Source organism: Grammomys surdaster, unplaced genomic scaffold, assembly GCF_004785775.1.
Source record: "Grammomys surdaster isolate TR1022 unplaced genomic scaffold, NIH_TR_1.0 126035, whole genome shotgun sequence".
In the NCBI taxonomy this organism is placed as follows: domain Eukaryota; kingdom Metazoa; phylum Chordata; class Mammalia; order Rodentia; family Muridae; genus Grammomys; species Grammomys surdaster.
In genome coordinates this window covers 3,733,814-3,750,366 of record NW_021620848.1, presented here as the reverse complement: position 1 = coordinate 3,750,366, position 16,553 = coordinate 3,733,814, and the positions used below count along the sequence as shown (strand labels likewise).

General features: G+C 41.0%; 1 protein-coding gene across 2 annotated transcripts in view; it reads right to left on the bottom strand.

Annotated features, from left to right (window-relative positions):
- Dennd1a (DENN domain containing 1A) overlaps positions 1–14,290 on the bottom strand; it is a 473,969-nt gene extending 459,679 nt beyond the window's left edge. Inside the window, exon 1 of one of the 2 annotated variants that reach the window (XM_028754699.1) lies at positions 14,030–14,290. In XM_028754699.1, the coding sequence (XP_028610532.1) occupies positions 14,030–14,046 (17 nt within the window). In that variant the 5' untranslated portion in view covers positions 14,047–14,290. The remainder of the gene's footprint in view (positions 1–14,029) is intronic. The other variant, XM_028754700.1, reaches the window with a different exon arrangement.
- Positions 14,291–16,553: the final 2,263 nt, after the last annotated feature.

Sequence of the window (16,553 nt, the reverse complement as noted above, 5' to 3'; positions counted from 1 at the left end):
TAAATGCAAGGCCAGTCTGGGATACATAAGTGAAATCCTGTCTCAAAACACTAAAATAAATAAATACATTTTAAAAATCAAGTTATCACATAAAGTATAAGTCTAGCTTACAGAATGTAGACAAGCAAGTCTAGGTAATACTTCTCCCTTACAAATTAGGGAATCAGTAGTTACTGTGTAAGATTAATTAACAGACAGATTTATCTAGGGTTAGGGGTGAATCAACACAACTAAAAATAGGATTGGTTAACAAGAGTTTGTCTCCAAATAGGACTGGAAAAGAGCAGGGGAGAGGGCTTGTTAATTTATGAATTTATAAAAGATTTGATTTTGTGTACTTAAAACTTTGATTTCAAAGATTTTTGTGACAGTCTCAGGTTGTCCCAACAAGCCTCCAACTCACTATATAGCAGAAGATAACCTTGAACTTCTGATCTTCCTGCAGTAATCTACTGAGTACTAGGATTAAGAATACACATCAGAGCACCTCTTCTGTGCCATACTGAGGATCAAACCCATGCCAGGCAAGCACTCTACTGCATTATATCCCCAGCCCAATCAAAACACCTTATAAGGTCTGACACAAATATATTCTGTTGACAAAACTATAAGCTTAACAGCACTTTTCTGTGACAATGTGAGCTAACACAAATCATGTGGAAAAGAACTTCTAGCAAAATTACAGAATGACTTACTGTTTTTCTTCCAGCACTGGTGATCAAACCAAAAGTTTTGGGCATGTCACCCAAGTTTCACCAATGAGCTACAATACCCCCAGTCCTAAACTTTCATTTGACCCACTAGTCCATCCTAAAAAGTACAATATACACACTGTACTCAAGAGTACTTAATTCTGCAGCATTTGTTAACTTAAATAATCATCATATGAGACAGACTGAATAAACCATGGTCCACCTACTTAATAGAATTCTATGCTGTGTATAGAGGAGGAAGGGTAGTTTCTATGCATTGCTAAGAACCATCTCTTTACAGGATGAGAAAAAGTCAAAAGAGAATTTGAAGGCCTGGCATGAAAATTCATGAATATACAGCATTTTTGCCTTTTGTATTCACTTTTAGTGGAATGACAAATAAAAGTCTAAAATCAAACTAGTTACCTATGGAGAGGAGAAGCAAAGGGGACTGGAGCAGGGATACTTTTATGAATATACCTCTTCTGTAGCATTATCTTTGAAGCTATATTATATGTGATGATAAAAACAAGTTCAATTATCTTCTAAAAGCAATTCCAGCAGTTCCCTATCGACCTGCAGCATATAGCTCTGTTAGGTCTGCCCACCTTCCTAATTCAGAAGTTTAACTTTCTGTTTCTCTTCTTTTTCTCTTTTTCTTTGCAATACTGGCTGTAACGTCTTGGTTTCTCTTTTTCTCTAAAGCTATCTATCTCTCACTTCCACCATGCAGGATGCTTACAAAGGGCATGGTTTTCTCTCTTCCTTTTCTCCATCTTCCTCCTTGGGCAGGTGCTGAGATTTATGGCTTGCCTGCCCTAGGGTTGTTCTTTTAAACTCTATTAAAATTATCCCTTGAGCTTAAAAAATGTAAAAAAGCAACTCCCCAAAAGATTAAAACTGTTTAAAGCCAATTATATTTCAAGTTGGTGACACACCACAAAGTAATTTGACTATACATTCTTTATAACCATGGACCCAAACAAACAAAAACCTACCAAATTAAATAATAATGGGCCTTCAAGATGACTCAGTGGGTAAAAGTACTTGCTAAGCAACCTACATAAAAAACTTAACAGTGGCTGCATTTGTAATCCCAGCCCCAGTACTCAATAGAGTAAAACAGGAGGCAGCAACTGCACTGGCTGAAAGCTTACCTATATAGTGCAGTGGCAGAAAGAACTAAAGACTCTACTCAAAAACAAGGTGAAAGGAGTGAACCAATTCCCAAGAGTGCATATATGCACCAAGGGACATGACTGCTTCACTTTCTTTCACTTTTTCTCTCTTCCTCTCCCTTCCTGGGTGGGCAGGAGGAAGGAAAATAAACATAAATCTATAATAATAGTCCAGAGATAGCACAGGGATGAAGAGCACTTAATAGGCTTCCTAGGACTCAAGTTCAGTTCCCAACACCAATACTGGGCAGCTTACAACCACCTGTAATGCCAGTTCCAAAGGAGATGGTTCAGCAGGTAAAAGTATATGATTTGTAAGCCTGGCCACCTGGTGCAGTTCCTGGAACCCACATAAAGGTAGAAGATGAGCTCAAACTCCACAAAGTTGTCTTCTGACCTCCACATGAACACTGTGACACAGAAGCGCAGGCACACACATCAGATCCACAACAATAATAAATAGTATTAAAATAATAATAACTAGTTTTAGCAGTCCAACTGCTGGCGGCAATGCTGGTGCTGCTGAATAGCCTGGGCATTACGGAAAAAGCCAGAGTTGTGAAAAATTAAGTCTTTGAGCATAGTCTGGCAGACTGAGCTGTAAGGGTGATGAAAGTAAGCAAAACTGCTGTATCTGAAACTGGAAAAGATTGATATGAATATAGCAAACAATGCACACTTTTATTGTTAAGACAGGCCTCACTATGTAGCTCAGACTAGCCAAAGCTCAAAATTCCTTTGTTTCACCCTCTCAAGAGTTGGGCTTTTTATTAAAAAGTGTGTGGCACCATGCCCAGAATAATATAGTTCATCTTAAGTACACATACATACATTCATTCATTCATTCATTCATTCTATCTGTCTATCTATCTATCTATCTATCTATCTATCTATCTATCTATCTATCTCCTAGTTTTGACCTCTGGAAAACCTTAAAAATAACAACCAACACAATAGCAAACCTTCCCACATGAAAAATAAAATTCCTAAAGCCCAAATCAAGATTACTAAGGCCATTTCCCACCATAAGTAGATAAGACTCCCAAGAGAATACAGGTCTGGAGCAATAAACACTTATGATGATCCTAGAACATCTTATGACAACAGCAAAAATACCTCTCAGAAACTCCTAGGATCTGTCAAAAGAACCAAGAATTTACTTGAAATTCCCAATAAACAACAACCAAAAAAGGGACAAATTCAACATCAGCAAGGATAATAACTGTGATAGCCTGGGGGCCCAAATAAGATTACATAAGTGCATTTAAAGTAACACTCCCCTCCCCCCAATAAAAAAAATTGCCTTCTGAAAATTCAAGGAATCTATATGAAAATTCATAAAGGAAAACAAGCATCCATCCTGTATTTCTGGTGTGAACTGTACATAAGGGCATTGAAAAGTTGATAAGGAAAAGATTTTCTTTATAGAAGCATTCATGCATTCCAACTAACAGAAGAAGATATAATAGAAACAGACTATGGTACTTGACCACCCTAGCCAGTTAAACCAGGAGAGTGAACCAGATACCTACCATGTGCCTCCTGGTAGAAGTCCATTACCATGTATGTACTCTTGCCAAGAAAATAAACTTGAATCTCATCAAATCACTCATTCTAATATCCAAGTTATAGGAAATATAAAAGATAGAGGAACATATTAAATAAACCATGAGGATTTGATGGAAATTACATAGGACCAATAGCTAACTTTTCTGTAAGAACTAAATTGTAGAGCCAGGAATGGTGGCATATGCCTCTAATACTAGCATTTGGGAAGCATAGTCAGGCAGGTCTCTGTGAACTCAGGGCCAGCCTAGTCTACATAGTGAGTTCTAAGATAGCTAGGGCTGTCTCAAAACACAAAAAGAAAAAAAAAATTGCAAAAAGGAAAAAAGATTTATAAGATACCAACTAGATACAGTGTATGACACCAGTGTATTCAAACAAATCTCTTTTTTAAAATGGAGAGAGGGCAAGATAGCACAGTAAATGAAGGTGCTTGCCATCTGAACAAGCCTGAGCATTGAGTTCTATCTCCAGATGCAAGGAGAAAACCAACTCCACAAAGTTGTCCTCTGACTTACACACAAACACACCATATTATCCATGATGTACTTACCCATACATCATACACAAACTCCTAATAAACGAAACATTTTTAAGCCAAGAAAATCATGAAATGCTGAATAGGTATTTAAGAATACAACTTAATAAAGAACTCTTGTAGATATTTTAGATGTGGCATTATCATTTAAAAAGATCTTTCATATCTTCCAGGGGCAGGGAAATATTTAAGAATGAAATGTGTCATTTGGAATTTGATTCAGAATAATCCAGGACACTGGAAGATGGAAGAGGGAATTACAAGCCATTACCTATTAATGAAACTAAAGCTATAAATTAAACTGAGTTTAACTTGGGTTGAAACTGAGTAATGAGAGGATGTGGGAGCTCATTATGCCGAACTATTTTTACAAATGTTTATTTTCCAATATATAAGCAGTTTTAAAAATATAACTCTAAGCACCATGGGAAGTGACTGAACATTAATACCAGCTAAAATAAAATATAAATTATTGATGTATTTTAGAAAATGGAATAAAAATGTCCAGTATTTATGAGAACATAAAATGTTCTAAAGTGTTGCATTCTGATTATTTACATGTTCATCTGATCTCCCCAGCTAACAGAGGAAGAATGATTTTTAGATATCAGGGTCTCAGGCCTTCAAATAAATCCAGTAAAACATACCATGTATCTTAAGCAAATATGTTTTTTTTAAAAATACACTGATATATATATCCATTGATATAGATATAGATATATATCAATGCATTTGCTTTCTTTCAACCCTTTTAAACTTCAGATTTTCCATATAAGCATGCTTTTTCCTCAACAAGCAATACTCCTGATAGCTGTCTAGATAATTACATCTCTGCTGAGGGCTAGAGACCTCTTTTGATCCTCGCAGCCCTTTATATGACATATTCACTTTCTTTTACAAATTATACACCTATACACACACAGGTGGGGGGATTTGAAGAGAGACTCAGAATTTAGCATCGAGAGACAGTATACAAGTTCTGAGCTGGTTATGTCTTCTAGACATTTGTGGGAGGGGGTGCTACTTCAGCACTATATCCTTCATTCCAGCTTCACACCTTGGAGTACAAGCTCAGCTAGGACTCAAACAGCACCTTTCTAAACTGATTTCCTTCCGTCCATCCATTTATTTACAAGGCCTAAGCAGTATCAATGCAACATGCCTGAAACCTTTCCTGTGGCTAACAAGTTCAAAAAGTATTTCCTTCTGTTGCTTTCTCTTTCTAAATCTGCCATGAACAGATTTCTTTCTTGACCACTTTAAGTCTTACTTGTCTATCAGAGCTCATGCCTTCACTGTGGGGCTTGTAAAGGCTCTTTCCCTTCCCCAGATGGTAATGGTGAGCACCTTTAACCCCAGCACCAGGGAGGCAGAGGCAGATGGATCTCTGTTCAAGGCCAGTCTGGTTTGCAGAGTGAGCGCCAGTACAGCCAGGGTTACACATTAAAAAGAAAAACAAAACAAACAAAATGCTTCCTTTCTCACTGCAGACCAAAACACCTTCTCCCAAATGTAAATATGCCCTGCACTGATCCTCACCTTATGAACATCTGATTTTAAATATAACTTAGCTAACTTTACATCATCTTCACTCATCTCTGAGGTCCATAACCTCCTGTCACATCTACCTAAAATCTCCCTGAAATCCAACCCTTTTCTTTCCACTGACAAAACCTCAGATCAGACCTTCATCTCCTGCAGCATAAACTATTGCATAGTTCCACAATCCATCAGCATTCCTTTTCCCACACATATTCCTGTCAGTAAAAACTAAGCAACATACTTTACACATATCCACCTATTAACTCTAATGATTCATTGTCTTACCGATAAATTAGAAAATACAGAAGTCCTGAAAGTTATCATTAAAATAAGTCTTTTCCTCATGTTCCAATGGATTACTTTAAGCAACCCAGGGATGTCACTGTTTGGTCACTGCACACTAACCTGCTGCTGCTAGTAGTGTACTTAAAAGCCCTAGCAAGATCCCATTACAGTGTTCACTGAATTCTTCAATTGCACAAGCCTATTTTTTTTCAAGTCCACATCCTGTAATCTGTGTCCATGTGTATGTGTGTGTATGTATGTATGTATGTATATATATACATACATATATTCATATTCATGCCCTTCCTATATTTCACCTTTTTATCTCCCTCTGACTTTTGCAAAGTCTTCTCTGTCTGGAATGCCACTGCTCAAGACACTGCTGGTATGTATTTAACTAAATGGAATATAACCTAACAGACAAATTCTTGGAATGTCACCTGCCTTTTCAACAGGAACAAATACATCCTAAACATAATTCTTTCTTGCTTTTATTTGGAACATGCTTTTTTAAAAAAATCTGCTACCCAATGGTAGTGGCACACACCTTTAATCTCAGCATTCAGGAGGTAGAGGCAGGTGGATCTCTAAGTTCGAGATCTACAAAACTAAAATGAGTTCCAGGGAGAGCCATGACTACATAGAGAAACCCTGTCTCAAAAAAGAAAAAGAGAGAGAGAGAGAGAGAGAGAGAGAGAGAGAGAGAGAGAGAGAGAGAATTTAGTTTCTTCTCAATACTTAAATACATAATGAAAATATGTATTCTGGAGAAATATGTTGTTGGGTAATATTTGACCATCACAGAAAAGCCACTATAGGGTTTTATTGCATATCAGATCCATCAGCCCCTATCCAAAATATCCTTATGTGACACATGACTGTGCCTGGAATGAACGAATTCAGTAAGAGTAACAGAGATCAACTTTGGTTGGTTGGTTAGTTGTTTCTTCCTTATTTATCTCTCTAAGTTCCAACAAAGTCCTCCAAAGCAAAAAGGACATTGCAAATCCAGGGATTAGTTCTCCAAGGGCCATGAAAAAAAATGTTAACCTTTGAAACTGCAACCAGCATTCCAGCCAGGAACTCATACAGATTTAACAGCCTGAATAAAAACATTTACCTTCTCTGTTTTAATCTTCCTGACTGTGACAGCTCAGACTGGAAGCACAGAATAATACAAAAACACTGTTTGAAAATTCATAGAAATTCAACAGGCTGACTCCAGGCTCTAGTAACAGCCCAATCTCCTAAAGATTTTATCTTCCACCATTCCACGTCCTTCTACCATCTATCTACTCAGGCTGGGATGGAAGCACTGTACTGGAAAGGGAAGAGGCATTAAAGGGGGAAAGTACAAGAAAAGTCACATCTCAACTCCGAAGGAAGGAAGGAAGGAAGGAAGGAAGGAAGGAAGGAAGGAAGGAAGGAAGGAAGGAAGGAAGGAAGCAAGGAAGCAAGGAAGCAAGGAAGGAAGCAAGGAAGGAAGCAAGGAAGGAAGCAAGGAAGCAAGCAAGGAAGCAAGCAAGGAAGCAAGCAAGCTGCTCACTCATGCTAAAGCAAGCAACCCTAATTGAACTCAGTGAGACACACATACACAGCGGGACACACAAACTGGATACACAGGGATTTTTTTGTGCTGCTCGAAGTCACAAGGAGCACCAAGCCCCTTTTATAGAGCAGTACAAAAACAAATGGGAGCAGAGCTATGTTAAGAAACAAAGCTGGGGCTGGAGATGGCTCAGTGGTTAAGAGCATTGACCACTCTTCCAAAGGTCCTGAGTTCAATTCCCAGCAACCACATGGTAGCTTACAACCATCTGCAATGGAATCCCATGACCTCTTCTGGTGTGTCTGAAGACAGTGACAGTGTACTCACATACATAAAATAAATAAATCTTTTTTTTAATCTCATTAAAAAAAGAAAGAAAAAGAGAGAGAGAGGAAGGAAGGAAGAAAGGAAGGAAGGGAAGGAGGGAAGGAGGGAGGGAGGGAGGGAGGGAGGGAGGGAGGGAGGGAGGGAGGGAGGGAAAGGAAAGGAAGATAAAAAGAAAGCTGCTCACCCATGCTCAAGCAGGCAACCCTAACTGAACTCAGTGGGACATACATACACAAAGAGAAACATGAAAGTAGGTGAAGTCTAGGAGAAGAAAATGTAATGGTGAGAAATATGATCAAAATACATCATATACATGTATGAAGTGTTTCCAAAATTTCTAATTTTTAAAAAGAAGCAAGGCTGTTTCTCTATGCTTGACAACAGTGAGATAGGCTCATGTCCACTTTCAAGCCATAGGATTTTCATTACTCTTCCTTTAAGAACACCCTTCTATCTTCCCTTTTTATCAGTTCAAGCCTCAGCCTCTTCTGAGAAACCTATCTTTTCTGCTTTGACCCTATGTTTTCTACAGATTTAATTTGGATTAAATCAGATCCACACGGAGATACCAATTTACATCAGGTGGCATAACTGTTTTGGAAAATTATTTTAAGAGTTATCAAATAAAACGTAGCAATTCTTCTTAGGTATAAATACTCAAGAGAGATGAAGCACATGCTCACACTAAATGTTCATATTAACATTTTAGCAGTGAAAGGGAGAAATGACCAAAACACCTAACAACTGATGAAGGAAGGAGTAAGATGTGGTACATGTACATAATGGAATATGACCACAGGCAGCCTGGTCTACAGATTTACAGCCAAGGCTACACAGAGAAACTCTGTGTTGAAATATAAAGAAAGAAAGAAAGAAAGAAAGAAAGAAAGAAAGAAAGAAAGAAAGAGAGAAAGAGGGAGGGAGGGAGAAGGAAGGAAGAAAGAAAGGAAGGAAGGAAGGAAGGAGAGAGAGAGAGAGAGAGAGAGAGAGAGAGAGAGAGAGAGAGGGAGGAAGGAAGGAAGGAAGGAAGGAAGGAAGGAAGGAAGGAAGGAAAGCCAGGCACTGGTGGTGTACACCTTTAAGCCTAGCATTCCAGAGGCAGAGGCAGGTGGATTTATGTGAGTTCCAACCTGTTCTACAGAGTAAGTTCCAGCCAGCCAGGGCTACACAGAGAAATCCTGTTTCAAAATAAAAACAAACAAATGAAATAGTACCCACAAAGAAAATACAATAATCCTTGGAACAATTATACAAAGGAAAAGTAGCTATATACGCAAAGGCATAGGTATTACTTCATGTATATGAAATGGCCAGAACAAGTAAATCTAAAGTAACTGAAATTAGATTGGTGATTACCTAGGGTTCGAAGAGTTTGAAAGAATGAGGAGTGACTGTTACAGTTTCTTTCTAGGGTAATAAAACGCTCCAGAATTATATCATGGCATTCACTCATGACTCTATAGACATACTAAAAAAAAACCTTTTAGTTTAAAAGATTTTATAAGACCTAGAGTGCTGCACACTTTTATTCCCAGCACTAAGGATGCAGATGCATGTGGACCTCTGTTAGTTCACAACCAGACTCATCTACAAAGAGTTCCAGGCCAGCCAAGAGTACATAGAAAGATCCTGTCTCAAAAATAAATTAGTAAGTTTGACAATATTAATCATGCTTTCATTCTGACCTCACCTAAACCCCTTCTTACATCATCAGCTCCTAAAATTTTCCCCAGGGTTTTCTTGCTTTATCCTCTGCTTGAAATAAATTCTTGCTCAAACTTGACATGACTAAATACCTCTCCATCCTTTAATTCTGCGTTCAAACATCATCTCTACAGTAAGGCTATCCCCACCACTCTATCCAAAATAGGACAGCTACTTGGCATCTCCTCTCTCAGCATCTCAATTGCTTTCAACACAACTACATTACTTTATGTGAATTTACTAAATTTACCTATCAGACCCATCAGTCTGTAGTACCACGAAAACAAGAACCATCTATCCGCCAGGCATGGTGGCACATGCCTTTAATCCCAGCACTCCAGAAACATAGGTAGGCAGATCTCTGAGTTCGAAGCCAGCCTGGTCTATAGAACAAGACAGCCAGGAATATACAGAATATTCAAACAAACAAACAAACAAACAACAACAAAAAAACCATCTGTCATCCCCCACTATAATTTCAGATGGCTAGCACAGTTCCTCACATTTAAGTAATATTTTTATTTCCCTAATAGGCCTGTCCTTGTATGTACCACTCTCAGTTGATACCACAGCCACCATCACCACCCTTATCCTTTACAGCTCTTATTCATCTTGCAATTAAAGCATTCTCTCCCCCAAAGCCTTCTTCTCTCATCATTCCTTCCCACCCCTCAAGGCAACCAGTCCCACCTTCACTCCACCACCTAGTCATTACTGGTAGCCCTGCTACCATAGCAATTATGCTGAATTATGCCTAGGGTTTAAGGGAAAAGAGGAGGCAGGGTGCTTTTATTTTGTACTTGTGCCTACTACTTTAGGGCAAAACAAAATCTTTTCACTTTTGTACCCCTAGTACTTGGCACACTGTCAGGAACAGTACTAATATAATTGATAACGGCTAATATTTATTAAATGTTTAATGTGTGCTTGACACTTCTTGGTTGTGTAGTAACAGAGTAAATGAATTAATGGATTCTTCCAATACCAACCTAAAGGTCTGATGGGGACAGCAGAACAGCATATGGGCTAATGCAGACCACCACAAGGCCAAAACTATTGGTCTACCCTGTTCCTATGCCTTCAAATCTTAAGGTATGCTTTTCTCAGAGTCCATTAATGTCAGGTCTCTTCAAAGTCACTTAAAACACTTCCATTACTTACAACCCACTTCCTGGACTTGGTGCCTGGAAGCAATTTCTAGGATGTCACCACAAGCAATATTAAACTGCCTCAAAGTTTCCTGCTGTGCATCTGCATTATCAGTTAAATTGCCTCATATTAACCACATTCCAGTCCACAGGGATCACTGAAACACTAAGTAAGATTTAAACATACCTGTCCAAGAATGTCACTTAGCACTCCTCCTTTTATGCCTCTAGAAACTCTCTGCTTAGGCTGAAGGTTTAAATTTCCAGTGAATTACCTGAATACTGGTGACCTCTTTCCTTTGTCATTTAGATGTTTGGTTTGATTCAAGACAATGTGTCATTTAAAATGAAAACAGACTAAACAAATTCTTGTTAGTAAAAATAAGTAATGTTCTGCCCAAATCAAGATAATCTGCCTTACTCTTACTAAATACAAAAACTTTTAAGAGTTCTAATAGCAAATTGCTCTTTTTAATTCTATATACATTTCAATCTGAGAACTTAATGTCTAAGCATCTTAATTCAGATCCTATCTATTAGACACAGTTCCTAAATTCTTCCTAGACAATCATGTGCCAGCTCAAGTTTGACATAGGGAACTAAAAAACAAATCCTGCTCTCGAGAAGTTTGTGTCTCGTTCAATATAAGCTAACTGAGGAACAAGACTTGGCACTGCCATCCTAATGTGATTACAAAAACACAGAGCGGCATCTGACCTAGGACAGGGGTGCAGACAGCTGGTGGGGAACTGGTATCTATCTGACCTTAAGCCTATGGACTCCTACCCTCAAGTGAAAACAGTAATTAATAAGTAGCACCAGTGGACAGCTATGTTTTAGAAAATGATTCACATTAAACATTACCATGGTGCCCAGCACAGAGACTGCTCCAGCAGCCCCAGCTTCCCACCCTGAACAAATAATAAATCACCTCCTGGATCTAATAATACACATGTTTTATCACTCATTGTACTGCAGACATCAGCTTCAAAATTACACACAGTATTGTTTTTAATCAATTTTTATTTTTTAATAGTATGACAGTATTAAATCAATCTTAACCCTTGACCATTAAAACTTTGTTCTGTTACCTGAAATGTGCCTTTCTTTGACATTTCTGGCATATAATACATCAGATATTCTTAATCATTTGACAAGAAGGTATAAAATACTAAGTTCCTAATATGTGTCTGGCAATCACATTGATCCTGCATTTACTGCTTATAATGATCCTGCAGGCCCCTTCTATCCTAGGAAAATCCATATTCACAGATACACCGTTTCAGAGCATGAGAAAGAACTGAAATTTGAACCCAGATCTGATCTACATTGTCCTTATAATGGCACAAGGCATCAGAGATAAGCAAAAGAAAGAGGGACCTGGAGAACGCTCAGCCTGCCCCCACCCACCCATCTACCTACTTACTGAAAGGGACTTGTACACTTAGTTTTCACTTCAGCCAAGTGAATACCCTGAACACCTGTTCTGCCTGACAGAATGGCCAGTAGCAACCAGAGCCAATTTCTCCAATGACAGGGTGGTACCTAAATTGATTATTCCCTTACCTTCTGTCCATCCATACTCCTAGCTATTGACAGAAACTGCACAACTTGCTATAATAAGTCACAACTGATTTTCATAACTTCTATTTTCATATTCTCTTTCAACCTCACCACAGGCTAACATATTTCCCAGGCTTTTTTCTGTTTTCTTTTAACCACTGAGCAGTCTAGTTTGAAGATTAATAAGGCCATTCTTCATACTAATGTCACACTTAATGCAATTTCATGCTTTGGTAAATTCCCTTACCCAAGTGCTCAGATATTACAGTAATGCATTCCACTAAACATACTTACAAAACATGCTTGTCAACTCGCTACTGTCAAGAGTAAGAGCAGATGATAGCTAGTCATCTGAACGTGCTCTATATTAATGTCTCTGGAACACTTGCTGCCTCCAGTCCAGCAAGTCTCTGAACTTCTGTGGAACAAGAAAGGTAAGACACATCCTCGTGCTTCCTCTGCAATTCTGAGGTGACTTACAGAAAGTGTTTCTACTTACTGTTGAAATTCCAAGTTTACAAATCTTACTTAAAGGCTGGAATTTAGCCTGGAGCGCCTTTTTAATCCCAATAGTCACAAACTAAATCACTTTACCTCCCCAGATTCTCAGACTGTTGTTTGTGTTATATTCTAACTCCCTCCTCCCTTTTCTATAAAAAAAATAAAGGTCTTCTTATGCCTCTACATCCATTTTCATGAGCAAACTTTTCTAATTTCATTCAGCAGGTGTCACAGGATTTCTGCAAAACATACAAGACACCTTTTGTAAATGAGAACCCTAACTGCTGAAGAGACTGAACAGCTGGGCAAGGGTCACACTGCATGTACATCACTTGGACATGAGATTCGATGTTTGAATAATTATTAGATTTTTGCCCTTGAGGCCCTTCCTCTTTCAAACTTTCCTAGTACAATTCTCAAAATGCTGAAATAAACACATTCCACAGACCTTCCTAAAAGAGGGTTTATGGTATCTTGTGAATGCTGTTTTCCAGAAAAGCGTATGCTGTCAACTTTATTTTTCAATGCCCTTAAGCAATTCTATTAGTCATAGAGAAAAAGTGAACATTTGCTAATGATTAAGGGAAAGATAAAGCATCTGAGTTCTAGGGCTGAGGAAGGGAGTGGCCAGAAGTCTTGGCTGGGAGGGAAGATAGAGACCAAAGCAACAAATTGGACCACAGAAAAGTTGCACTTTCCAAAGTCAACTTGTAATGTTTCAGTGGGTACTGAAGTTACAAGTATCAGCATTTTCACCAGAAATCTAAGCCTCAACCAGGAACTCCAAGCAAATGAAGGAGTGAGGGAATTTGCCAGATTGAATTACAAAACCTTTTTTTCAAAATCAAGTACTCAGTGACAGCCTAAAGGTATCTTCCTTCATACATAGCCTTTGGCCCTTGCTTGTGTGGAGACTCAGATAAGAGGAAGAAACAGTAAACAAAAAGGGCCTTCCTGTGCAGGCCATCCAACCCTTAAATGTTCCAGAAGCCCCCTCCCTCTAAGAACCTCACACCACTTCTGTAAAGGTTACAGGCCTCAAGCAGCCAGGCTGCAACCTCTCAGGACCTGCCAACTCAAGGGGGTCGCCCCAAGCACACCCTTATGAGGACCTGCTTCCGGAGAACTCCCCCCTCCCAGCAGCTGTATGACAGTTTTCTGGGGCTCCAAACATCCCGCCTAGGGAGCCACCGCGTCAGCAGTTCCCGCCCTCAGGTGAGGAGGGGACATCTGATCATCCGCGCCCCTCCACCCCGCGCGCACCCCTTCCCCGAGTCTTCTCACATCGCCATGGCAACCGTCCCCCTCCCCGCTTGACGCCTCCACGCGGGGCGCCCCTCCAGTCCGGGCAACAAGTCCCCCAAGCGCGGCCCACGGCCTGAAGCTCTAGCCCAGCCTCGCCTCCCCCGCGCCCGGCTCCGCCCGGCCGCACTCACTTGATCCTGGAGCCCATGGTCCCGGGGCCTCCTCATGGACCCGCGGGCCCCGCTCGGCGCTGCACTGCGCTGCCCGCCCGCCCGCGGCCGACCGGCCTCCCTCTGGCGCTCTCCCCGCCCCTTCCTCCCTTTCCTCAGGCAGGGACCCGCCCGCTTAAGGCTGGCTCCCAGGCCGCCGCCTCTGCTGTCGCCTCCCGGGGTTAAAGTACTCGCTCCAGCCAGGCGAACGCCATGGTCGCCGGCGCGCGTACCCGGCGCGCGCCGCCCTCTCTGTCTCTCACACCGCCGCCCCCTCCCGCCCTCGCCGCTGACCGCGGGGCCTGCTGGGAAGTGTAGTCCACTCGCGTGAGGCTGGCCGGGGCGGGGGGTGGGGGGCGGGAAGCGCACAGCAGGACTCTGGTCTACCTGAAAGGCCTGGGGCTCATCTGAGAAGAGACCTAGGGACCTTTGTCCCATTGCTTTTCGTCAGAATCCACCCAAAGGTCCCTGAAGAAATTGCCATCGTGTCCCCAGAGGCCACTAAAGGAGCCTTCACCCATTCCTCAAGTGGAGAACTCTTGATAGGCTAAAATTCGGGGTATCTGAATTGGAGAGAAACAGTTGTCCTTCACCTCTTTAACTCAGGTACCCACAATGACTTCAGTTTCACTGAGCCCGGCCTCGGGTTCTTGTTTCCCGAATTTGAAAAATGACGTTTACAGACCATGGAGGCTTAGCTTTAAAAAAGTTTTTGTTTTGTTTTGGTTTGGTTTTGTTTTGTTTTGTTTTGTTTTGTTTTGTTTTGTTTTGTTTTGTTTCCCATAAGTGGGAGCTTGCGGGGAGAACCCGCCCATCCTAGGAAATGGGGTAACATAGAACTGCACAGCAGGAGCTGAGGATGAGTTAGTCAAAATGTTTAATCTGTAAAACAAATGATTTTATTGGACTTTCTTATAAAGCATGAGTTGGGGTTGCTTACAGGAATGTGGGTGACTCCAAAGCAACTGCACTAGAAAATGTCGACCCTATGCCCCCCACCCCCCATGATGGTTCATTTCTTTAATCCTAGCACTTGGGAAGCAGAGGCCAGCCTGGTCTACAGAATTAGTTCCAGGAAAGCCAGGGCTACACAAGAAACTCTGGCTTTTGAAAAACCAAAAAAAAAAAAAAAAAAGTCTACCCTATGATGAATGCTAGCTTTCCTGTAGACATATATACAGTTTTCTTTGGTTAACCTCCTATAATCTACTACAATCATTGTACTCTAGCACCTCCCCAGCCCCAGAGGAATGTGCAATTAGAGTAGATTGTATATAAATGGCTGGGAGGCCCAGGTGGAGGCTCCTCTGAGAAACTGTTACCAACAAACAGGCCTGCTCCTGATGATCTTCTGCAAGCAGGCACAGCTGATGTGAAGATGGTGGCTGACCAGGTTCTACAAACAATCACCAAGGTGAGAAAATTCTGGAAATATCTGAGGGAGTTTCCAGGTTAGTTTAATTCAAAAGGGTGGCCTCTTCTGTAGGCTGGCATGAAAGGATGGGGAAGCTACAAGTCTGCTTTCTCTGTGCTTCCTAACTGGAATCATTCGTTGTACCAATGGCCTCACCTTTCCTGCTGCTATGTCTTCTCCTCCTATCATGTTAAACTGTGAGCCAAATTAAACCCTACATTGTTCGTTTTTTTTTTTCCAGACAAGGCCTCACTCTCCAGCTACTCAGCCTTGGTTGGCTCAAAACTCACACAGAAATACGCCTGCCTCTGCTTCCTAAGTGCTGGTGGCCTTAAAGGCATGCACCGCCACACCTGCCCTTCACTTGCTTTAGTCAGATATTTCATCACAAGAAAAGCAGGACTAATAGAGGACCTTAAGGGTGGCTCAGCGAGGACCCCTGCTTCCTTTATTGGTCATTATGAGGGCTCCAGTACTGAAAACTCCTCTGATTGCAACAGTCCCTGGCAGAAGTTAACAAAAAGGAAAATATTTGAGAGCTAGGATCATCGACCTGCTACTTGTCCCTGCCAGGCCCCCGAGAGACTCACTTTCATGAACCCCAGTCTCATGTCCTCTAGGCCTGAAGGGGCCACAAAGGAAGCAATGACAGATCTATTTAGTGAGGGCATGAGCACTGTGCACCAGGCCTGGTTCATACCAATCCTCATGATTGCCTTGGGAGTTTGTCCTTCCATTTTACAAAGAGGAAACTGAGGCATACTCCCTCAGTTGGGTGATACAGCTAACAAACCGAGGGGCCAATGTCAGTGCTGAATAATTCCAGACACATGTCAGACCTAGACAGTCTTGAGGGTGGCACTTGGGACATGAGTCAGAAGACACTACAAACCCACAAGTCCCTTTTGGTCCTGAGCCTTTTCTTGTTCATCCTTGCCTGCTTCAGTTTTCTCTTCTGAAATGTCGTTCATTCCTCCCATCATTTTAACCTTTATAAATCCATAAAGTGCCCCCCCCCCCCCCGTTCTACACTCTTCTCACAGTCGCTACGGTAACATCCTAGGCTACCAGCCAGGCAGGGAGCAAAGAAAG